At 37.7% G+C, this 23,967-nt stretch overlaps 2 protein-coding genes across 10 annotated transcripts in view; both read left to right on the forward strand.

The window, feature by feature from the left end:
- The first annotated feature begins 474 nt into the window (after positions 1-474).
- On the forward strand, positions 475-10,632 carry odad3 (outer dynein arm docking complex subunit 3). Of its 2 annotated transcripts, none has more exons than XM_088073806.1 (13): positions 475-691; positions 906-1,027; positions 2,129-2,206; positions 2,421-2,612; positions 2,742-2,843; positions 4,055-4,180; positions 4,400-4,522; positions 4,743-4,892; positions 5,015-5,175; positions 5,978-6,161; positions 6,266-6,415; positions 9,163-9,250; positions 9,382-10,632. In XM_088073806.1, the coding sequence occupies exons 1-13, from the start codon at positions 613-615 to the stop codon at positions 9,501-9,503; spliced, it is 1,677 nt and encodes a 558-aa protein (XP_087929932.1). In that variant the 5' UTR covers positions 475-612; the 3' UTR covers positions 9,504-10,632. The 2 variants fall into 2 exon arrangements, with proteins under 2 accessions (XP_087929932.1, XP_042340178.2); XM_042484244.2 differs by having other exon boundaries at positions 5,978-6,134.
- Positions 10,633-12,024: 1,392 nt separating this feature from the next.
- Positions 12,025-23,967, forward strand: part of rgl3a (ral guanine nucleotide dissociation stimulator-like 3a) — an 81,362-nt gene continuing 69,419 nt past the window's right edge. For 3 of the 8 annotated variants that reach the window (XR_015775767.1, XM_088073903.1, XM_088073906.1), the window contains exons 1-3: positions 12,026-12,194; positions 14,616-14,873; positions 23,194-23,483. Coding sequence is in view for 7 of the 8 variants with exons in the window: in XM_088073903.1 (XP_087930029.1) it covers positions 14,685-14,873; positions 23,194-23,483 (479 nt within the window). In the remaining variant the exon portion in view is untranslated. Of the gene's footprint in view, positions 12,195-12,407; positions 12,662-14,615; positions 14,874-19,814; positions 20,035-23,193; positions 23,484-23,967 lie in introns of those variants that run through there. The other 5 variants (XM_088073911.1, XM_088073908.1, XM_088073893.1 and 2 more) reach the window with 4 other exon arrangements.

Raw genomic sequence — 23,967 nt, forward strand, 5'->3', positions numbered from 1 at the left:
AACAAAATGCAATTATCAGAATTACTGGTTCTAGCATTATGATGTAGGCCTAGAGCAGATCTGCTCGTGGTTTGTCCAGGTAGTGCAGCAAAATATTCCACTGCTGTGGGTAGGTAGGCTACAATCAATGTCAAACACTGCATTGTCTTTAATTCTTTCAAATATATTAAAAAGTGGAAAACTAGAGTGTAATATGGGTGTTACATAGTGCATGTCACTGTCAATTGTTATGGTTTTTTTTTTTTTTTTTGCCATAGAAAATGTCGTAAAATATCACAGTGTGTGTACTTTTCCTATGCAGCCCTCAATCATATGCTGGCTCCCTAAAATGACTCTTAATCATTCAGACTTTGAGAACTAAGTTTTATTTTTTCAAAATGCTCTAAAATGGTCTTTTTAGCTGTCAAGTTTGCAAAAATTTCTCTCCCCTGCAGACCCCCCTCGAGACTCGGCCCCCAAAGTCAAAAAGTCGATTACGGCCCTGCTGTTGTGCGCAAGTGTACAGGTTGCTAGGCAACGATGAAACGCTGGAGAGTTCGTTCCGGTCAAGCTAACACTGAGTGTTGGCGCATTTTTCATCGATAATTGAGTGTAAAATTACGCGAAACAAACATGCCGTTCAGTGCGGACGCGTTTAAACCGCTGCTACATGACCAAATAACGGAGATGCAGCGCAAAATTCAACTTCTAGGTAAGTTTGTGTCAATTTTATTCTCAGTTCATGCTAAAAGACGCTAGCTCTGCTACAGTTAGCCAGCTAGCTGCTGTTTATGTCACCATGTGATGATTAATATTACTGTAAACCCATTATTTCATACAATAGTAGCATCTAGATGTATTATTTGTGAATTATGAGACGCCAACATGTTTGTACCATTGGTGTAATTGTTAAATGTGTCCACCAGAGGGGGACAGGACTGCATACTATGAGAGCTCTCAGTCCACCATCAGGAAAAACACAGAGTCCATCCGCCAGCTGAGGCAGGACAACAAGAGGCTGTGCAGGAAACTGGCTGAAGCTAATGCTGTAAGTCTCACCCTGAGACACTGAGACCTTTATTTAAACACCATGCATGAAGTCAGTTTGAGATCTGATGTCTGTTCAAAGCATATCCTGGCATTTTTAGTGATGTAACACACATCTTTTGTCTTTTCAAAAAGTGGGGAAATTGCAAAAATGTGTTTTTTTGGCAGAAAGGGAGATCAATGATTACATGTATAAAGATATATTGTTTCTACTCTTTATATAGATGTTTTTTTTAATCTATGAGAGTCTTAACTATTTCATATGATTGATGTAATATACACTTGCTGACTTGGTTTACATATTCGAAAAGGAGTGAGAAGAATTAAAAACTTATTTAATCTCACTGCTTCTCATTAACTTATTAATTTAAATCAATACTGAAATTTTTTATTATTATTTAATTAAAACTTGTCAGTATGAACACTATACATTTTGAAATTGAATTTTCCCCTTAAATTGTAACCACCCCCTCTGAACAATTTTTGAATATTTTCTGGTAGTAGGTTGTTTTTAGCCTAAAACATTATTTGTGCTGTTTGAAATTCTACTATTCTTCTAGTTTTGACTGTAAGAATTATGAGTTAGTGTGATCCAGATATCCAGATATCGACATTGTGAATGATTCGTATTGCTCTTTTTTGGAAAATAGAAAGTGAATGCAATGAACTTTTGTAGTTGTCCCCCAGTAAAAGTAGAAATTATTGAAATCCATTTTGGATTAAAATTAATGCTTGTGTAAAGTAGAGTTTTGAAGTTTTAGCTATTTAACACAGATTCAAAAAATGGTATATAGAGATTCACACACACATAAGCACACACACTATATAACCAGTTAAAAGCATGCACAATAGCTTTTACATTACATTTATTAAAAGTTAATTGAATTTTTAATTTAAAAAGGAACTTGTTATATCTATTAATAAATCTTTTTTTTTTTTTTTTTTTTTACAAAAAAACTTTTGTAGTCTCAGGAGGATGGACAGACATTCCCAGCCCTATAGTTTTATTCTCTTGACTTATCCTAGTTAAAGGAACAGTCAAACAGACCCGATTGTCTTTGCAATTAAAATCTTATTTTATTTTTTGTGTTTTTCCTCCCAGGGTGACGATAATATCATAAAAGTGGCCTTTCAGAACAGAGGCTCGGAGAAGGAGGCCTTCCGCAACATGTCGGGGAAGGTGAGTGTTGTAAGATTTTGAGGTTCATAGCAGCATTGTTGTTTCAGTCTTACTATTAATGTAGGATAATTCATCTAAGCTTAATATAGTGGACAACAAAATTATACCGTAGGACTATTTTGACACTGTGTGCAAGTATTTAACTCTCTGTTTCCTTCTCACTGCCTTCATCTCTGTCTCTCTTTTGACTCTTCTTGTCATACTTTTTCCTCAGGCAGCCCTGACAACGCTAGACCAGAAGGTGCTGTCCAAAACGAAGCGTCTCAACGCCCTTAAGCACACCTCCCAGACCCTCCAGCGCCGCCTGGAAGAGCTGAACCTGGAGTACCAGAGAATGAGACCAGAGGGCGGCAGCGGAGCGCAGTCTGCTGACGCTCGCATGCGGAAAAAAGAGGAAGATGCCATGGTGGTTATCTCTCAAGCTCATGTGAAAAACTTTTTAAAAAATCTATTTTTCTTTTTTCTTAATTGTCACTCTTATTAAATATATGACAGAAAAGTACTGTCTCAGTAATAATGTTTTGTGTGTCTGCAGAAACTGCGGGCGCTGGAGAACAGTCTGGAGAAGACCCAGTTTAAGTGTAAGGAGGCGGAGAACATCATGAACAACTACCTGAAACTCAAAAGTCACCTGCAGGTTAGTTCAACATACGCAGACAGCATCTGCAGGTCTTTCAAAAGTTGCAAAAATAATTTTATAACTATTAAGCCTTAAAATTCATTAAATTGTCTTAAATGTGACCTTGAGAGGAGACTTAATTAACACAAAGATTTAATCTAATTTCATGAATCCATCTGTGCAGTTCGTCTTGTCAAAATGAGTCAAGCTCTTTTTTGCGTGAAAGTCCACATTTGTTGTATAAATCCTCACACCTATCACTGAACTTCATACTGTCTTTTTATTTAATATTTGCAACAAAATGTAGATGAACATAACTCATTCTAATTACCATATTTCTACATAAAGTCTACCTCTGCGTGGGAGCACATATTAACCTACAATGTTTGAGAAATAAAATAAATGATTTGTCTAAAAATCAGTCTTAAATGTAGTTAAAAGTATTAAAAAGCATTAAATTTTGGTGTCAGATGCCTCTGAGAGATGTTCAGCCTCGATAATGTTTTATAAACATCTTCACTTGCTGGATATAATGTGGAGTCATTGTAAGCACCGCCATGTGTGCTGTTTTGCTTGACTTCACATTGTTGACATTATTTTGCAACTTATATAAGTACAAATATGGTAACTATTCATTATCCATGAGCAGACACCCTCATGAGATTGGAAGTACTTTTACATCATCAGTGTTTAGTACACAGTCTGCTAATACCTTTCATTTAGGTATCATGAACAGAAAAATGCTCGCGGTTGCTCTGCAGGGTTACGGCCTGTGCAGTGACTCTTTGTTGTGACTTTGATATGGGATTCGGTGTTTGTGATATGTAAACGTTGAGACAGACTTCCACAGTGGCACAGTACTTCCTGTCCCAGGCTCACTTTATCTTTGTTTGCACGCAACTTGACCTCCTTTTTTTAATCCAAGAAACTTTATTATTTGCAACTTTACTTTTCACATATTCCCACAGATAGGCAATGCCACTTAATTCTCCTTACAGTTAGATTTTAGATTTGGTTAATGATGTTTAATCAGTGCGACTTAAGTGCATTAATTGATCAAGATGTCAGGCTTTTATTTTCAGATCACAACCCTGAATAACGATTACTGCATTGGTCCAGGTTGCAGCGTTCCCACAGTCCTTTTAGCATCTTATCCTTTCAGTGTTTTAAAACACTCAGCGCCACTGTCACTCTTTTTGTCCCTCATTTTTCCTCTGTTAACGCTTCAGGATGAGAGTCTGACTTTTCAGGGTCAGTTGGACTCTCTGGAGGAGCAAATCCTGAAGCACAGAGAGGAGCTTCACAGCATGCAGGTCATGAACAACGACGCTCAGCTCTCCAAAGAAGCTGCCAAGGTGACCTGCAGCCTCCTCTGCTATGAGTTTGCGAAATCTTTGTTTCTAGTAAAGGACAATTGACTCACCGTTACCATCACTGAGATACAACTGCTTTTCACTGTTTGTCCTTTTCATTTTGATGCATATACACATCTTGCAAGTACATTAGCCAGATACATTGTGTTTTTCCTCCAAAACAATGTTTCTCTCCTTTGCTCCTTTTCCTCTGCCTGCCAGGCTGACTTACAGCAGCAGGAGGAACTGCTCTACAAGGAGCGCAAGGAGAGAGAGCGCATTATAGCAAGCTACAGAAAAATGGTCGAGGATCGCAAGGCTCAGGCTGAAAAAATCGAAAGAAGGGTGAGATACACATGAATACTGCTGGAGTGTTTGGTTTTGTTTTGATGCTGTTTTCCTTTTCCTTTTTCTTACTGGACACGTGCACATAATTAAACATGACATGAGGGCCTACACTTCTGAACACTTACTCCAAAAGCTCATTACTGTCCGATTTTTGGACATTCTGTAGAAATGTGGAAAGAATTTGTGTTTTGAGTTCTTCAAACCTCTGAACCTTTAGGCTCAGAGAACAGTGATGCAGACAGATGAGCTGAGCAGTGAGGCCCAGCGCAGCAGCCCCAGGATGGCAGGTGAGGAGGAGAAGGTCATCTCAACTTTTGAGGAGGCTTTCAGACGCATCAAGGAGGCCACCGGAGTCACAGATATACAGGTACGGGTGTAGAAGGACAAGTTTTGTCTCTACCACCGGTGTGTGGGCATCTATTCATGAATACACAGTACAATTCATGTTTACACATGTTTTTTTTCTTATTTTGTTTTCCATGTGTGTAGGAGATAGTGGAGCGCTTCATCTCACAGAAGGAGAAACACCAACATCTGGAGGAGCTGAAGGGAGAGAACGAGAAGGTGCTGCAGCAGCTGAAGGAGCAGAAGGAGCTCCTGAACCTGCAGTTCCAGGATGTGAAGTACTCTGGAGAGGCTAAACTGTCCAGGTGAGACACTCAGACAGAAGCTTTGCAGCCCAATCGCCTGAAAGTGTTGCTGTTGTACATTTCTGCAAATCACGGTTATATTTGACTTTGTAATGTAGCAGATACATTAAAACAGATACTTTTTTTTTTTTTTTTTTTTTTTTACATTTCAACAAGGCTGTGGTTAATGTGTGGTTTGTTTTAGGCACAAAACCACTTGGTTATGGTTAGGAAAAGATTATGTTTGGGCTTAAAATCCACAGTTTCAGTTTTACAATCAAGGTTGGAGTAGCTGCATTTTCTAGTACTATATATATAGTATCTAGTACTATATATATAGTACTATCCTATACTAGGAAATTTAGCAATGTCCTATTCAAAAACAACTGCTTTTTGTGGCATTATCCCAGCAGGAAATGTAGCAATGTCTCAGTAAGACATAACAGTTTTTCATTGTACTATCCCGGCAGGAAAAATGGCAATGTACTGTTAAAAAAAACAACAAAAAAAAAAACTTTTTGTTGCAATTTTCTGTTTAGAAAATAGTCATGTCTTAATAAAACAAAAACCCTTTTAGTGGCTCTCTCCCTGGAGGAAAAACAGCAATGGATGGCTAAAAATCTCTGAAGTTTGGTGCCTAAAAAGCCCCTTTGAACACAGCAATAACTCACTAAAAAACAACCAATTTTGTTGTTTTTTGGTCTTGGTCATTCTGCAGCTCCAGTGCCAACATTTTCGTCTGGTGACTTTGCTGAGTCGTGGTTAATGCAGCTGCGTGATGTTTATGTTCGAGCCTCTTATTCTTTCTCTGTGGTTTATTTAGTGACCAACAGATGCTGGAGGAGTGTGAGCAGCAGCTGCAGGCTCTACAGCGGAGGAGTGATGCAGGTAAAGAGCATCTGGAGTGGCTTATTAAGGCCCTCAGTACTGTCCGAGCCGGTGTGGAGCACCTCGCAGACAAACTCCAACACATCACACTGGTAAATACGACTTCAACCATCATGATTGTACGTAGCTTTAAAACACTCATTTGTTTTATGCAGTGTGTGTCAGCACATCCACTCTGTGCTTTTAATTCTGCTCCTCTCAAACTTCTTCCATTTTTCTCCAGAGTGAGGACACGGCGGCTGAAGTGTCTCCAGACTCGGATGAGTTTGTGGTGGAGCTGATGACCCAGTGTGAGCTGAAGCTGCAGTCGCTGCACGATGAGCTGCGGGGAAGGGATTTGGCTGCTATCATGAAGGAGATGGAGGAAGACGAGGTGAGTCATCTAGCATCACAGTGGTTTGAAATACCGGCTCTGCTTATGGAAAGGATCTTGAAAACTGTTTTGCATTTGCAGACGTCGTCCTCATAAAGTTATTTTTATGTTTGTTTTATGTACAGTTTTAATGAGAGGTGTGTGAGAGAGTCACAAGATAAGTAGAAAAACCACAAAGTACACACATGTTGGCGCATGTGTATACACCTTGTAGACTCTTCTCAAATGTCATGTGACCAACAAAATATATCTGTAACCGAACAGGACAGAGTCTGGGAACATTAGTCTACTAAACCTTTTCCTGTGTTATGTTTAACCCTTTGAAACATGAAATGACATCACTTTCCTTGTGGTGCTCTCAGATGCCTTTCGCAAGCATGTTAACCTTTGAACCCTGAGAAAATTGGTGCAGTTTCTTTCAAAAATATGGAAAAAAAGGCAATGAGCACTTTGGTTATATATGTTTCACATATTGCAAAAAATTAGCAAATTTAGAGAATTATTTTTAAGACACTAAAAATAGTGCTTCCAAAATTATTATAGTTTGAAAGGACTTTTTTAAGATTTTTGGGGGGGCTTTTATTGCCTTTAATAGACAGGACAGTTTGAGAGTGAAAGGGGGCGACCTGCAGCAAAGGGCCAAGGCCAGAATCGAACCTGCGGCCGCTGCAGCGAGGATACAACCTCTGTATATGGGACGCTGCCCCATCCACTGAGCTACCAGGGGCCCCATTTTAAAGCACTTTTTCTGGGCCTTTTCTTTTTTTTGGTGTGTTGGGGTTTTTTTGCTTTTTCTAATTTATTTATTAATTCATTCATTCATTTTTAAATTTTATTTTTATATTTGTATTATTATTATTTTATTCATTTATTTTACACATTTTGGGTAATTTTATTGTGGTTTTTTTTTTAACTAATTTCTCGCTAATTTTGGGGTCATTTTTTCTTTTGTTGCTCATTGTCTTCTTTCTATGCTTTTGAATTAAATCAAGCCAATTTTCTCAAGTTTCAAAGGGTTAAACATAGACTCCTGGTCCCCTCTGTACAGGCTGTGCATCAGCTTGACCTTTAATGATGAATGCAGGTTTGGCAGTGACCACGTTGGCGCCCTTGTTAAAGTGTGCATTGCATGTGCGACAAATGCACACCGCATGGCTGAGCATGAATGCATGCATGCTGCTGTGCTTGCGTAGTTTATCTGGACGGAAAGGCAGCCATTAGAGCCCCCTGAAGTGTTTGTTCTTGATTACTCACGCTCTGCAGCACCGTCTCTGTTTGAGAACACAGGGTACCAGAGGAAACATGTAACAGTCTGTGGGCCATTTGCTAATGACATTGAATATTTTACACTCAGATCCATTTTTAGACGGGATAATCTGTGCAGCTGACGTAAATCTAGCTGATAATTTCAAAATCAGTGCTGCCTTGTTTGCTCGACTGGTACTTGGTACGTGATGAGGACACAGACATCGACCATCGACCTGCTCGGTGTTAACGCTTATCACAATAGCTGAACACCTCCAGGCCCATGGGAATGACCGTGTATAATCATAAAAAATGATAAAACAAAGAGTAGTGGTTTGTATTATAGACTCTATAGATCCATTTCAAAAATCACTTCTATGACTTAAAACTGGCTCTCATAAAGTTTTTGTTTCTTATGTGGCCCAATGCTAATTTTATTTCCTTATGATTAGGAGATTTTAAATAATTGTTTATATTATAAGGCTTCAAATCAATAGCCTGTGCATTAAAATTAAAGGGACAGTTCACCCCAAAATAAAAAAAACATATTTTTCCTCCAATCTTTAGCGCTATTTTTCTGTCTAGTTTTAATGCGAGTTGTCAAGTGTTGGAGATACCGACCTTAGAGATGAATTCCTTCTTTGCAATATAATGAAACTAGACAGCACTCCACTTGTTGTGCTCAAAGCACCAAAAATATACATTTGAAAAACTCAGCAGCAATGTTTCTTTACAGAAACCTGACCAGTTTATTTAAGATAATCCACACACTTTGTCATGAGCAGTTTAATGTAGGAACTATTTTCTTTTTAGCAAACTAGTACAACCATCAGCTGTATCACTGTGCAGAAGAAAGCATGCATGTACTGTTAGCTCACACTGAGTTAATTAACGTTACAGCTCAGCCGAGGCGGACGCCATTAGTGTTTATATCTCGTGCCGTCACAAGCTCAAACCACTTGTCTGTGCAAAGAGTCTTAGAGCCTGTTTACACATTTGGTTTTGGGGTGTAGTTCTATACAAAGAAAATAGTTTCTACATGAAACTGCTCACAGGAGATCTATGGATTATAATTTTAGGTAACCAGGTCAGGGTCTCTGAAAAGAGACATTGCTGTTGAGTTTTTCAGAGTGCCCTCTAGTTCTGTTATATTGGAGAGAAGGCAGACATTTGTACTGGCAATATCTCCAACACTCGGCAACTCAAATCAATACTATCTAGATTGATTAAAAAAATACTGCAGGTAAGAGGAAAATGTGTATTTTTGATTTTCAGGTGAAGTGTCCAGTCAACATTGAAAAAGAATCTTATACTAGAATCTTAATCATCAGTTGTTTAAGATTTGTGTAAAATACCTACACGTATAGTCAGATTACATGAAAATAATGGAAATGGAGGATTTTTTGGGTATCAGTATTGAATATAGAAATTCTCATCTAAAATAGAAAATATGTTTTTCTGGTAGGAGTCATTGTCTTTTTTCATTTTGTTCCTCTGAGCAGTTCTATGTCCGGATTGAGGGGAAACTGCCAGCTTACAACACTCGTGTCAAACTGCCTGAGGACCAGAGACCGGACCTCTTCAATGAAGGTGAGATGGGGCGCGCACACACACACACACACACACACACACACACACACACACACACACACACACACACACACACACGTACACACACTAATAGAAGTACACAGTTTAAACTGTCACTGTTTGTGTGTCAGAGGAAGACAGCGAAGAGGACGAGGCTGACATCATCTCTCGTGAGGCTCTGAAGCGTCAGTCTCAGCTGATCATCGACTCCAAGTCAAAGAAGAAGCTCTGGAAGAAGAAGGGCAAGTTCTGAACCAACGCCACTGTCTCAAGACTCAAAAACAATCAATCAGTCAACCAAAAACTAATTTTGGTGTAAAATGAGCTGACTGTAAATGGAGGGCAAAAGAACCTATAATGATCATGGCAGCTTTACCATGTCTGTTTTCCACATGCATAATTATTAATATTATTACCTTAGACCCTGTTTACACTTTGCTTTAAAATACGTTTTGGGTGATCACATGACAACACAAGCGTAAAAGCATCCAAAATACACAGATTCTGATCTGATCGGCCAAACCACCTCCAGAGGTGTTCTGTTCAGGGTGGCACTGTGACCATGTTGAACACAAGTGTAATTATGTTTTCAGTCCACATACAAAATCTACGTGGGTGAAAATATGTAAGGCAGCAGTAGCTCTCGCTCACCTGTCGCTGAAGCTACTTGGTCTCTCTATCTGATGCTAATATTATTTCTTCCCATCGATCACTGTCTTTACAATCAGGTGGGCCTGTTTCATCCGTGTGGCCGTCACTGTTGCCCTCTTAATCTTCCTGGCTGCCTTTAATGGATGTAACAAATAACACTTTGGGAAGGGAAAGATTTTAAAAATATATACAGTATATATGTGTTTTATTTTTAACAAAATAATAATATTAATATCGCCAATATTGGCTCTGAAAATGAAAATGTAGACAATGTTATCATGTGCAACCTAGATAGATAGATAAACAGATAATGTTTATTTCGTATTAAAATTTTGATGTCAAAACGTGTACACCAGAGACAAATAATAACAGCAGATATAAATGTAATCAGGTTTAATAATTTTAGATACAATCTAGATATGGGATGCATTTCAATGCAAGGTGTAAAAGGGGGCCTCAGATTTAAAGTTAATTGTTGGTTGAAAATACATATAAAAATACATGTTCAGACATGTTGTAAGATGAGTTAACATCTCTCAGATGAAGTTTGTTAATATCTGTGTTTGTAGCTTTGAACCTGGTTACTTGTTGTGTGAGTGGGTGTGTTATGACAACAGTGATGTTCGCTCTCAGGTGTCAATGTTGCACCAACACTCGTTTCTCCGCCTCTTTTTCACAATGCAGATTCCTGCTGTCTCGCAAAAAAACAATAAAAACAAAAGGTTTACGTTGCTGAGTGTGAAACAGTCTATATGTAACTTGTGCCTGAAGGTTTTCTCTGTTATTGTCCTGCTGAGCGAAACCTTTTTACTGTGAGTGAATGTGATGGTTTTATTTTACAAACATGACGCAGGTCACTGAAAACCAACACCTGTGACAAATCCAGCTTTTTTTTACAGTAATGGGCGAATCACCTTGATATTAGAGACGACAAGCTCTGCCCCACTAAATGTGAGCTGCATGTGAAAGCTTTCTTGCCTTATATTCGTGCAACGCCTCAACACCTAACTATCTCTGCTATGTTCAGCATCTCAGAAATGGTGGCGCCTCTTTGCTCAGATGCTTTGACGATGATGAAGCCAGCTCTTGGCTGTTATGTGGATCGTCTTCTTCTTCGAGTTATTGGCAGAACAACATTACTACATGCCAGATAATGATTTCTCTCTCTTTAACTGTCCAGCTGACATCTTGAACATGGTTACCACGGCAACTGTCATTGACTGACACACAATTGGTGCAATCAGGCAGATGCCTGTATTTCACAAGAAAATCAAAGATTAGAGAAATATTTATCTGAATAATTATAATTTAGACCTCAACCTTTTTGTGACACAGACCTTACATTTATACGCAGCAGATCACAGACAGTCATTTGATTATTTTTCGCTTCATGGACTTCCATCTGAAAAGATTTTAGTTAAATATGATTAAAAGCAAATTCCCATAGTTGTCAACTACAGCAGATAATCGTGGAGAAACTGAAACCCATGACCAGAGCAATCACTGTTATGACTCTTACATAAGGCTCATGTCTTGTGAATCAAATATAAAATTAATAATTATTGCTATAAAACTATTCCCCCTTTTTTTGGGACCCCCGGGGGTCCAAAAGAACTTTGCTGCAGGAAAATTTAAAAGCCTTACTGTAAATGCATTTTCATTTTAAAATTTGCTTTATCATTTGAGTTATGATAACTTACTGGGGCTTTTTTTTTTTTAAATGAAAAAACAAATGTCCTTTTTCATTTTAATTAGAATTCTTGAAGGTGAAATGCAATTGGATGATTGAATATTATTTTTGTTATATCATATTATGTTATTATATAATTATATTTTATTATTATAGTATATTATTTTATTTTATCTATGAGTCAATGCGCCCATGTTCTGAAAAATAAAAAAGCATTTCTGTTAATGCATTTTAATTTTCTCTTTTTTGTTGTTGTTATTTTTAATTTTAGTTCTGATCAGTATGTGCTTCCATATTAAAGTATGCTATGCAGGCCAAATACATCCACAATTCATCAATATATCAATATTTAGCTGTTGAAAGTGATTTTATTGGTATTTTTCCTTTTTTAGCTGCTGGGCCAATCAGAAGAGGAGGCGGGCCTGAGCCTCCTGCTGCAGAATTTGAATCGCTGCCAGCAGCGTGAGCGGGTTTCCTCAAAACCTCCTGCCAGCAGGCCCCGATCCAACATGTATCAGCACTCTGTGGAGGCCTTAAATGCAGGATTTGTCACGTTTTTATAGGTGCACCCTGTCTGAACGGTGTGCTGTCACCAACCCACAGGTAAGAAACATTCAACTTTTGACTATTATCAGCACGTCGAGTTTAAATGAGCTCCATTTTACCCTGAAAAAAGATAAAAATGTGGGTGAATCTGCATTTCTTTGCACTTCAAATCAAACATGTGAGCGTCGGCGTCTGTGGGGGTGAAAATGAGGACACAGACTGTGCTTTAACCTAACGAGGAGGCCGGTGAGCTGGAATGATGGGATGTGAAATTAAATCAAAATGAAGTTATATATCACTGCCAACCAGGAAAGAGGCCAATCCGACACTCACTCACTCACACGCGCACACAAACACGCGCCCGGAGCATCATCCACCCACCAACACAAAGAACAATCAGTCCTCAGTGATAAATGCCAGAGTCTCTTTCATCCAACTTTCACACCGTCTCTGCATGATCACTGTGGCCGGACAAACTGCTCTGAACATGGACTTCATCGCAAATCAGAGGGACCAACATTATGGTTAAGTAACTATTTATAATTTTCGGATAGTTTAAATTAATTAAATATCTTTTAAAATTTTTTTATTGGGGATGCTGTAGAGGAAAGATTGTCCTCAATAGCTATGATTGTTTGTGAATATTTGTATTTTGTACCTTATTAGAGAATAATTTAATGGGGTTGTTTTATGGTTTTGGGTGTTGATGAGAAAGTTATATTCTGTATGCCATTACAGACTTCATATTTTCATTGATTATTCTCGTAATGTTGCTTTTTTGAAGCCATTTAAGGCTGCATTAACAATCACACAAATGAAGTTAATATAATGTACACTATGTAGGCTAGAGCACTTTGTCAGTCATCTGGGGCTGGGCAATATGGCCCTAAAATAATATTTGACACAAGACACAATATTTTAGGGTATTTTTGGGATAATGATATTCTTGATGATATGACAAAATACTAAAATATTAATTTCAAAAACAGCAATAGCAGGAAAATGAGTGTTACAGTGAGGCGGGGCGATATTGCCTAAAAATAAAATCTCCTTTTATTCCACACCAAACTATGACTTTAATCAGTTTTTTCCCTCTTAAAAACAAACTACAAATGACAAAGGAGCTACTCAAAATGAGTTTTGCTTTGATTTTAGCAATAGAAATTGACTAAAAAATGTCGAGGGCTTCATGTCAGTAGTGTATATTGTACATTTTTGCAATTGAGACAGTCACTGAAAATGACTAATTCTGAAATAATATAGTATATATGCCAAAAAATATTCAGAAAAAAACAAACAAAAATGATCTCTCATTTATGTAGTTTGTAAAAAACAACCGCAGCTTAGATCATGTACCAATGAGCCAAAAGCAAACATCAGTTGTGTTGTAGCCTGTTGTGTTGTGTTGCATTAATGTGATGTGAAATGCTCGTTACTCACTCATGCCAAACTGACTTTCTTTGCAAAGTGTCACTCTGCCGGCACAGCGAGGATTATGACAACAATTAATAATTAGGGGTTCTACATATTTAAGGAGCAATTTTACTATACAGAAATACGGCAGCATATACAGTTATGTATGTGATATTTTTTAAACATTAATGACATAATTTTTGTTGATAGAAACCTCTGGCAGGCCAAATCAAACCTTATGGGGGCCAACTTTGGTCCACTGGTCTCTCTTTTGGTTTAGAGTGTAGTTGTAGATGTCTGGGGGGGACACAGGGGACACGTCCTCTTCAGTATTTAGAACGTGCATCTGTCCCACAATCAAAACATGAAATTAGCGGAGGACAATATGCAGAAAAGGCACAAGTTGGTGGATAAAATTTATCAGCTCAAAGTTTTCTAGCAGAGGATTCTGCAACCCTGGTTTTATACGTTTCCCCCCGGTATTAAAAAGAAACCTACATGCTTGGTTCAGAGCTTTAATGTGCCCTTTTTGTTACACAGGAAATTGAATAAATTAAGATTATGTATGTTTTTGTAACGTGCAGCTCCTGCACTAACTTAAAAAAGCTAGTGTGCAGGCTACCTAAAAATATTGTTAAGTTGACTGAATTTAAAGAGACTATATTAGGTAATTTTGCAGTGATTTGACTTGTTTTCTCAAACACTAACTTCTTTTAAGTTTAAATTAAAAAAATAAATTTAAAAAATTTAAATAAAAAAAGTTAATACAAATAATTTCTTTTTTACAGTGTAATGTATTGAATTCGACTGAAACCTTAATCCTATTTCTGTTCCAGCAGTGTAAATCTAATAATTTTGTGGCCAAGTTCAACGACCACTTACCGAGTTTTGTGGGACTGATCTTTGTGTAATGAAACTGAAATGTTTAGGAGCAGAAAGTGTAAAAGTGTCATCTGCTAAGTTTTCCAGCTGACCATCTTTAATGGTTGTACAGAAACATCAAATTTCAATAAAACGTTACAGAGGGGATTGCCTAATGTGTCCACGCTTTCCTCCTTGGCGCAGATGAAGCAGCAGGTGTGGGAGAGATCTGACGAGGTGTGTGTGGGCCCGTAGCGTGACACAGAGCGGGAGATGAGGATTATTATTCCTGTGTGCGGAGGCGCTGATGGAGGGGAGTCCCGCGGCCTCCGCAGCAGAGTGGGCAGGATGAAGAAGCTGCTCTGGCTCAGGCCGAGTCACTGCGTGGACGTGCACACGGACACGGAGCCCGGCGTGTGGCTGACGGGCTTCCAGTCGTTGGACACTGATGGACAGTGCGAGGTGAGACAGGACAACACCACACAATGTTTCTGTGATTGTCAGTGTGGGATTCTTCTGTTATGATCTTTTGCAGTCGAGAGGTGCTGCAGTTTCCTGTTGGAGCTGCTCGTCAAACCTCACTTTTTTTAAAACTCCCGCCAGTGTTGGATAAAGAGCCAGTGTGGTGGCTGTTTGCACCCTGGTGTATATTCATGGGCATCCTAGTGTGACATTATCACGAAATATTCAGCTTTTCTGCTAAAGTTTATCAACACGGTGTGCAATCAGCAGCTTTATACATCGTAAAAAAAGAAAATAATAAGTTGGTGTGGGCTCACATGGAAATCGAACACAGTTTACTGACCCATTCATCCACAATGTCACTTTTTCTATGAACTTTGTTGCTTTTTATACCACATAGGGTTGCAGTGATATACTGGTTTTAAGGTACACCATGATGTGAAAGCTTACAGTTATTATACCGTGTACATTTTTCTTATTTATGATATTGGAAAAAAATGCAACTGGCCAGAAACTCTCACCTTTATTAAGGTTTTTCAAAACGGAGATGTTTTTAATCATACTTAAATGAAAAAAAAACTTTCACTTCTTTAAGTACAGTCATACAACATTTGTTCAACCAAAACTAACCCTTGTATTTTGATTCCTTTAGTCGTTCTGACTGATAATAACAACATTTTTTTTGTGAAAATCTCATACTGTTTCAGCCTAAATACTACGTCACCTGACTTCAGTTTGAGGCAGTGAGTTTATTTCTCATAAATTTACCACTTTAATCTTAATAAATATCTGACATTGGCAAGTGGTACCAGCCCTGACCACGACCTCTTTGCCCTAATTCTAACCGCATCTGACCTCACTGTGTCAGTATGACGAGTACTAGCATAACAGTGGGATCCATAATAACGCGTCGAAGGGATGGGTGTGATTTATTGAGAAATCGCTCCAGCGTTGTTACAAATGATGTGCGTGTAACGAGGCCGGGTGTGTGTCGGCATTCTAGTATGCTGCCGTCAAATCTCCCATCAACGTGTTGGTTTAATAGTGGTGTGATTTAAATGAATAACAGCTCAGATTTAAATCTTCATTTTGATTAACTCCCTCCTAGATTAGATTATTATTGTATGTAGCCTCCATTGAAATGTAAGTCATTTCTTAGTGAATTATTTGGGGTAATTGGCCTGCCGGTGAGTCACACACACACACACACACCTGTGACGGAAGAGCCGTCATATATTTAGTTATAGTTCACGTCAGGTATCTCTCTGGGAACTTTTGCTGTTGTTCCCATTCAGCGCAACATTTTTTCCCTCAGGACGTCATCAACACCAGCAGATGTTTAGTGACACCAAACTACAAGCAGACTCTCCAGGAAGTTTATCTTCTTCCTGTGGGTGTGCTGTGTATTCCCAGCTAAAATAAGCATTTTAATCATGTGAGATCTTTAAATGCATGACTTAAACCAGCATGTTACGGCGTTATCTTGCATGCATGCTTCTGCTTGTTGATCGCCTGTCACCTCATCACCCATTCATGTGTCTAATGAGGTCTAATTGAGGACTTTCTCTGCTCTTTTGTTGCCTCTGCAGAGAGGCGGGGGGGCAAGTGTGGAGGAATGATGGTAGATTTTCAGTTCAGAGAGAGACTCATTAGAGAAACAACAAGCTCATTATTATTTGAGCTGAAAAAGCGATGGACAGCCTGATTAAAGATGTCCCATCTGCTTAGCTTGGTTTTACCGCAATGTGTTGCTGCAAGTCAGTTTGTGTTTGGGTGTAATTAAATGCAGAGTTTTCAGCACTGGCAGCTCTTTCATTTTGCATTTCAGCATTTCGTGCTGCCTTGAAGTCAGAGTTACTTTATAGGAACATAACACACCTGTTTCATGTGGTATGTCACCACCACGCCTCTGACACCGTGGGCAGGGACTTCAGAGGCTGTTGAGAAAAACTGTCCTGACTGGATTCTTTAGAAACAGAGACACTGAGATGTCCTGTTCCCGGCATGGTGACGTCAGCCTCAAACAAGCCTCTCATTGGCAGATCATTTCCTTCTGCATCGTGCATCACTTCCAGTAAAATGGCATACAATTTTCAGCTCAGAGTCTAAAATACACAGTGTTAACAAAATTATTTAGTTCATACTGTTAAGTGCAAAATAAAATGCACCATTTAAACCCATTCAAACTGCAATTTTTCATCTCACCATCAAAGCATAAAAACATGCATAATATTATTTCTGGGTGTCATTCTGGGCTTTTGCCTCAGAATTTGTATATTTCACCATTTTCCACCTGATGATGTCTTTTTTTTTACCATATTTGGCAACTATGTTTCCACTAGGTGCCCTGTCACAATCATGTTGCTGCAAATCATTGACATATTTCATGCTGTGATCATTTAAAGAAAACCTAATTTGCATAAAGTATATTGAAAATAATATATATATATTTTTCATCTAAAAACATAGTGGCATCGTGACAAAAAAGGCATTTCAAACTAAAAATTAATTCATATTTTATATTTATGATTAGGACTCATGTTGGTTAAAAAAAAAGTTAATGAAAGTAGAAAATCATTTTAATGAATAATATTTTTTAAAGCTTGATTTTAAAAAGTGCATTGTTCTGTGAAGAGCAGTGTGAGTATCTAACACTGCACAGAATAATAATAATGTATAAAAGTCAACTGGATTCTTTAGAAGCAGAGACTGAGATGATTTCTTGATGAATGTGAGGCAAGTTTGAAGCTGATGAGCCTGTTCTTCATCCAGACAGAGCGCTTGAGGAATACTTGAAAGTTCATCTTTTTAATGTTTACTCTGTGGCCACCAGATGTCACAGTATTGTCAGACACTTTGTCTACAATGATGAAATCCATCACGTACATTAGGTGAACCCAAAACTGGAATATATAAACATTTGATGTCTTGGATTCAGTGTTTTTTTTTTTTTTTGCAACACTTGTTTACATATTACACACATTACACATGAATATTACTGCACCATGCAGATACTGTAAGACCTCATTAATGCATTGGGCCTCATGCAGCGACAGTCTCTTAAATTTCTCTTCTATTTTCTCTTACCAGAAAATATAATAGAAGTCAACTCCAGATGCACTAAATGCTCTTTAACACCCAAATCTGCTCTTACGCAGGTGTGCTCAATGCTAAATCCCACTTGATCATAAGTCACCTATTTCATCAGTAACACCCCCTAAACACTACGTAAGGGCAGGTTTTGTGCCGTGTGCAGAGACATATGGCCAAGACTGGAGACATGATACCAACAAGGGCTGAAAGAAGAACCTCTGCATTCGTGAAATTGAGCGAATCCTCGATACGAGCAAAAATAAGAGAAAATTTGTTTGTATATGCTGTCTGGCATGAGGCCAGTTGTGTATCTTCTACTCATCAAATTAAATTACATTTTTTAAAAATTCAATTTTGGTTAGAACAAAAATGTGGTTGACAATATTTTAAGAGTTTAACTAGATGTTAACAGTTAACAGTTTAAATTTTTGCAGATGTTGAGTTAATTCTCTATATAATATGACTAAATCTAATTATCCTACATCAAGATGATGTTAGCATGAGACATTTGGTTGACGATGGATTTTGGTGTTTTTTACAACACAAGTTAAAACCAACAAAATATCAGCATCATCTATCATAAGTATTCTTTATCAAATTGATGTTGGCATTAGAAGTCCTGACTTTTAATTTTTGTCACCTGATGTCCCCACATAAATTCAACCAAAGAAAGACATGTTTCTCCTCCTCTTCCTGTTGCCGCAGCGCACCAGAAACAACCAATCAGAGCCAAAGAGACTCTAACGCAGCTGTCAATCATGTCAGTCACTGCTTGTGAACTAGAGTCAAACTGTTAAAACATGCAGTGCTGATTAAATATGAATCAAATTCTGTAATTGCATTGCGCATTTCTTGCCTGAAATGTCTTCAGAAACTATTTTTAATGTTTAACTGTAAAATGAGAGACTTTGCTGTGTAAATATCGTAACAGTTTAACCCTTTGAAAGCTGAACAAATTGTTTTGACTTCTTTCGAAAGCAAGGGAAGAACTTAACAAGAAACAGCCCAAAAATTTGCAAAGAAATGAGAAAAAAAGTTACAAGAAAATTATCTGAAAATAAGTTTTAAAAAAAGAGAAACAAACAAGAAAATGACAAAAGTGCTAAAATATATATGTGTATTTATTGTATATTAATTTGTAACAATTTGAATGTGAAAATAATATAATTATAAATATAGTTTTCTGGACATTTTTCCCTTTTTGGGAGGGATATTTTTTCAATAATCCTTCCCTCTTTTTTGAACAATTTTAGAGTAATTTTCTTGTCACCTTTTACTAATTTCTTGCAATTGTTGGTACATTTCACGCCAAGTTAGCATTTGCCTTTTTTCCCAGAGTAATGAAACCAAAATTTGCTCAAAGGGTTAAGAAAATGTAAGTTATTTTTTATAAAAGTTGTCAACATCAGCTTTAAATTTTACAGTAAGCCCCATTCAAATAAATGACCTTTTGGACTTTGAGCATTTTTCCAATGTGATATCTGCATAACAATGCATTCAAAAGACACTGAATATGTTTGAAAACCCTTAAATGAAATATATATTTACTTAATTTTAAATAATATGGTAAATGAAGTAATGATAATAGTAGGCTTAGGCTTTCAGGTAGCCCACTAACTTTTTCCTAATTTGCTCAGTTGTTTGGTAGCCCTCTGCTTGTAGCAATCATTTTTTTGTCAGTGGTGGCCTCATTTTTAAAATCTTCACGATAATAACTGATGCCTTTTATTACCCTTGTGCTCATTGGTCATTACACATAGCCCCGCCCACACCTGTGTCGTTTGCCCCGCCCACTGAAATACGGCCCTCGTGCCCTCCTCCTCCGGCTGTCAGACTGGTCCGCAGACTCAGTGAAACTGCTCCTCAACGTGTCTGCACTCAGTTCAGCTCTTTGCTTTATCGTGTTTTGTTCTGTTAATTTTCAAAAATGGAAATTCAGACTGAAGTCAAATGTCGGACGACGCAGTTTATTCCTTAATTTCCGCTCGAGCTTCAGCTGAAGGAGTTAAATTTGGGATTTCTTCTCTCTGAGAGCAACACAAACATGGGAAAATGGCACTTATCGATGGTAGGTGAAATAAAATGTGCTCGGTTCTTTGGAGTTTGAATAATTTAAGTTGTCAAACTTTTTATTTTTTAAGAAACCTGATTCGACATCAGTTTTTTGTGCTGCTATCCGACGCCTTTCAAAAGTATTTACACCTTTGAACCCTAAGCAAAATAGTTTTATCTTTAAAGAAAACATGGAGGAAAAGGCAATGAGCAATTTGCAAGAAATTTGTAGAATTTTTTAGAAAAGTTTTTTTTTTTTTTTTAAACAATCCAGGATAAAATGTCCAGAAAACTACATTTTATATCATAATTATACATTGAAAATGATGTGACAGAACTGTTATTCAAGCATTGTTTGAAGTCATTTCCTATTATTTATTTATTTCACTTTTTTTTACTAATTTTTTGCAAAGCTGCTCAATGTATACTTTTTTAAATTGTATTATTTTATTATTATTAATTTTATTTATTTATGTTTTGCAATTTTTTGGTAATTTCATTGTATTTTTGTTTGCTTTTTTGCTAATTTCTCATTTTTTCTTTTGTTGCTTATTGCCCTCTTCCCATGTTGTTAAAAGAAATCAAGCCAATTTGCGCCTCAAGTTTCAAGTGGTTAACACATGTTTTTATTTGCTTTTAACACGTGTCAGCTGCTAATCATTCTCTGGTTGCATTGTTTACCAGGACAAATATTGATATTTGATGGTTTCACTCATGTAGACCAGTGTCTCTTTGTCTCAGTTTCTGTCATGTGGTGTTCTCAGCATGGTCTGCCTCTATTGTTACACAAGTATGTGCCACTTAGCATCATGAGTAGCCTGCATGGACACACTGTTTTCCTGCAGCCATGGTCCCATTCCTGAGCAGTGAGTGGTTGTTGAAGATGGGGAGACTTGCAGGTATCTGTGAGGGTCAGATTCAGCAGCTTGGCTTCATTTCCTCAACAACCTCTGGGCTATTTTTGTCAGTTTTGGTTCTCGTGTATTTTCACTGACACTGCACATACTGTCCTCCACTGGGGTGTGACAGTGGAAATAACACTCTTGGTGCTGGGCCATAATTTAAATTGTTTATCATCACTGTAAACGTGACACAGTCTCATCTGGAGGTGTTTGTTCTGCTGTCACGTGTAAAAGTTTACACGCATCAACGTCTGCCAGGTTATCACACTTCCAGCAGCATTGAACTATCAAGAAGAAATATTTAAGCTTTTTGTAACAAGCTAGATATAAAAGACTTGTTCAAATCAAAATCCTGGACTGGGTCCACAAATCCACTATTGTATTAATGAGATTTCCAGCAATTCTTATTTGTTCTTGACCCTTTAGCGGTGAAAGATTATGGAAATGCAGAACTGATGCAGACTGCCATAATGGTGACCTACAGACTTTAGATATATAGATACTGTATTTGTTCCTGTGGGGAAACTGGTTTTCAACAACAATCATGTCACATTTCCATACATCAAAATAACAAAAGCGAACACATCCGTAAACGTACCACACACTTACATTGCAACTTACACCTACATTACATTGGAAGGCGTTTTATTGAAGGGATGGAAAAGAGAGAGCTGCCCTTATTATCAGGACTGGGTTATAAAACCATGAAAAGTGGCCTCTTCTATAGAAAGACTGACAGATGGGAAGATTATGCCTTAAAATGTTAAATACCAGATAAATAATACTGTATTCATCCAATATCTGTATGTCTACCTTTTAATATCTGTGTTTCATTTTTTTTGTTCTTTTTTTCCTCCGTTTTCTCACATATCGATTGTTGTTGTTATTTTTAAATAATTATTTTTATTTATTTATATTGGTTATTGTTTTGCAGAACTGAAAGATGATTTGAGAGGTACCACCAGACTACAGAGCAGCCTCAGAAACCTCATTTCTGAGGCTGTGAGACTTTTTTAACTCAACCTTAAACTTCAAAAAGATGCAGTATAATATAAAGATAACTAATACATCTACTTTGTAAAATCTAAATAAATGTATTGAGGCCCATCACTGAGATATTTAATATTTGGGAATATTCTGGATATTTTTTGTAGTGTAGTTATACAATTTTGTAAAGTAAAATCAACATAAAATCATGTGACTCCAGATGTATTTTATCAAATAACACGCTAATGCTTCAATAATTGTTGTGATAGTATTGTTGTCATATCACCTACAGTTAAGAGTCAGTGATTCACTTGTTCCACTCAAAACCCGTCCAGGTCAAAGAAAGACCTCGTGGTTTCTTTTGGCACTTTTTATCATCTCTATGTGGTTTTGAAACATGTGTTGTAGATTGAAGGTAAATGTTTACCTGCTGTCAGTCTGTACAGGTAGAAACAAGTTTTCTGCAGATCCTTAAAAAGTCTTTAAAGACACTGAATTCATGAATCTAAAAATAAGGTCCTAATTGGTGTTACAGTGTTGTATATCAAATTTCAAAAGTCTCAATATGGAGAGTAGGATTTTACTAAGTGCTTTTTTTCTGGCATTGCAGTGTAAAACCTCCAAACAATTGGTAACATCTGTTTTTAAAATAATTAATTAAATTATAATTTAATTAAACTTATAGTCGATACTGTAAAATTAGTCATAAATATAATTTTAGAGACATTTAAAAGTCTCATAAAGTTGTAAATATAACTTGGAATATATTGTTTTTTGTTATTTAATGTTTTCAGGGCATGCATTTTATTTTAAATCCAATAAATTAAGAAAAAAATGGTGTCAAACTGTGTCATGGGTCACTTCAGTGTCCCGGCGTTTGTGGACGTAAACAGTAGTGTCAGTGAATGCTTCATTACCCGGTGATGGCTACAGTCACCAGGTGTCTGTCTGCGTCAGCGTTCAAGGCTGGGTCACAAGCAGAATCTCGAGAATGAGGTTAATCGACGTTGAGTTTGGCCTTTTTAACGAACTGACTCGGTCTGAAGGCCTAAACCATTTGTCATGAGTTTTTTGTCACAGTATTTCAGTTGAGCAGCGAGTGTTTGGGATTAGGAAAAACTCTGTAAAGGTTTCTTGTTGTGTCGTACATTTCTCTCTAATTTCAGATAATTATTGTGTCTGTTTTGCTGTATGTGTCAAGATTTTAGTGCCTGTTTAATCTGCATTATCATGAAATAAGGAGCATTATCTGCCAGATCTTGATGACCTTGCTTTCTGTCCTGCAGGACCCGGTGCAGGAGTGGGGGGAGGAGGAGGAGGACGGGGCTGTGTTTGGCATCACTCTGCGCCGGGAGCCCGTCCTGCCGAGCTCGGACACTTCCGAGCTCCCCACCGCCTTCAGCTTCGTGCAGTACCACACGGTGAAGGTGCGCAGGCTGAAGGCCGCCACCCTGGAGCGTCTGGTCACCCACCTGCTGGACGCCGAGCACCAGGAGCCCGACTACCTCCGCGTCTTCCTCTCCACCTACAGGGCGTTCACCTCCACCAGCACCCTCATCGAGCTGCTGTTTCAGAGGTGAGACGCTGAGGGAGACTTTTGTTGACGTGAGACACACGTTAACAAAAATCATGAGGGCTCAGTCAGCTGATCTGTGAGCCCACGTATGAGCCCATTGTTCAACTCAGAGAGGGATCAGTTCAGCACCAAAGATTTATCGTCACGGAGATGCTGTTTTTTCAAAAATAAATTGGAAATACACGTATTTGCTTTTTTCAGAGAGATTAGAAGATTACTGTCTCGCCAGTTCATTTAACCCCCTGATACCTGGTAAAAAATGCATTCATTATTTACATTTTTTAAATATAATTTAAGTAATGAGGGGTAAGAAACAAATCACACATATTATTTTCTCACGTCCTTTTTAGTGGACATCATGTCAGTCTTATCTAAAAATAAATGTAAATTTGATTACAGTAACCCACCGCACATTTACATCATAGGATTAAATGCACCTTCAGCTGCTATGCTTAAAACTAAAGTACTAGTCTAAAATCTTTAT

This window comes from Plectropomus leopardus, chromosome 3 (genome assembly GCF_026936395.1).
Source record: "Plectropomus leopardus strain MGB_pleo_1.0 chromosome 3, ASM2693639v1, whole genome shotgun sequence".
Lineage (NCBI taxonomy): Eukaryota > Metazoa > Chordata > Actinopteri > Perciformes > Serranidae > Plectropomus > Plectropomus leopardus.

Bases quoted from the DNA above. Each gene is read 5' to 3' on its own strand.
- odad3 (XM_088073806.1), top strand. From the start codon at position 613: ATGCCGTTCAGTGCGGACGCGTTTAAACCGCTGCTACATGACCAAATA. The intron at 2,844-4,054 runs GTTAGTTCAACA...TTAACGCTTCAG, and splicing joins AACTCAAAAGTCACCTGCAG to GATGAGAGTCTGACTTTTCA. The intron at 5,176-5,977 runs GTGAGACACTCA...TGGTTTATTTAG, and splicing joins GGAGAGGCTAAACTGTCCAG to TGACCAACAGATGCTGGAGG.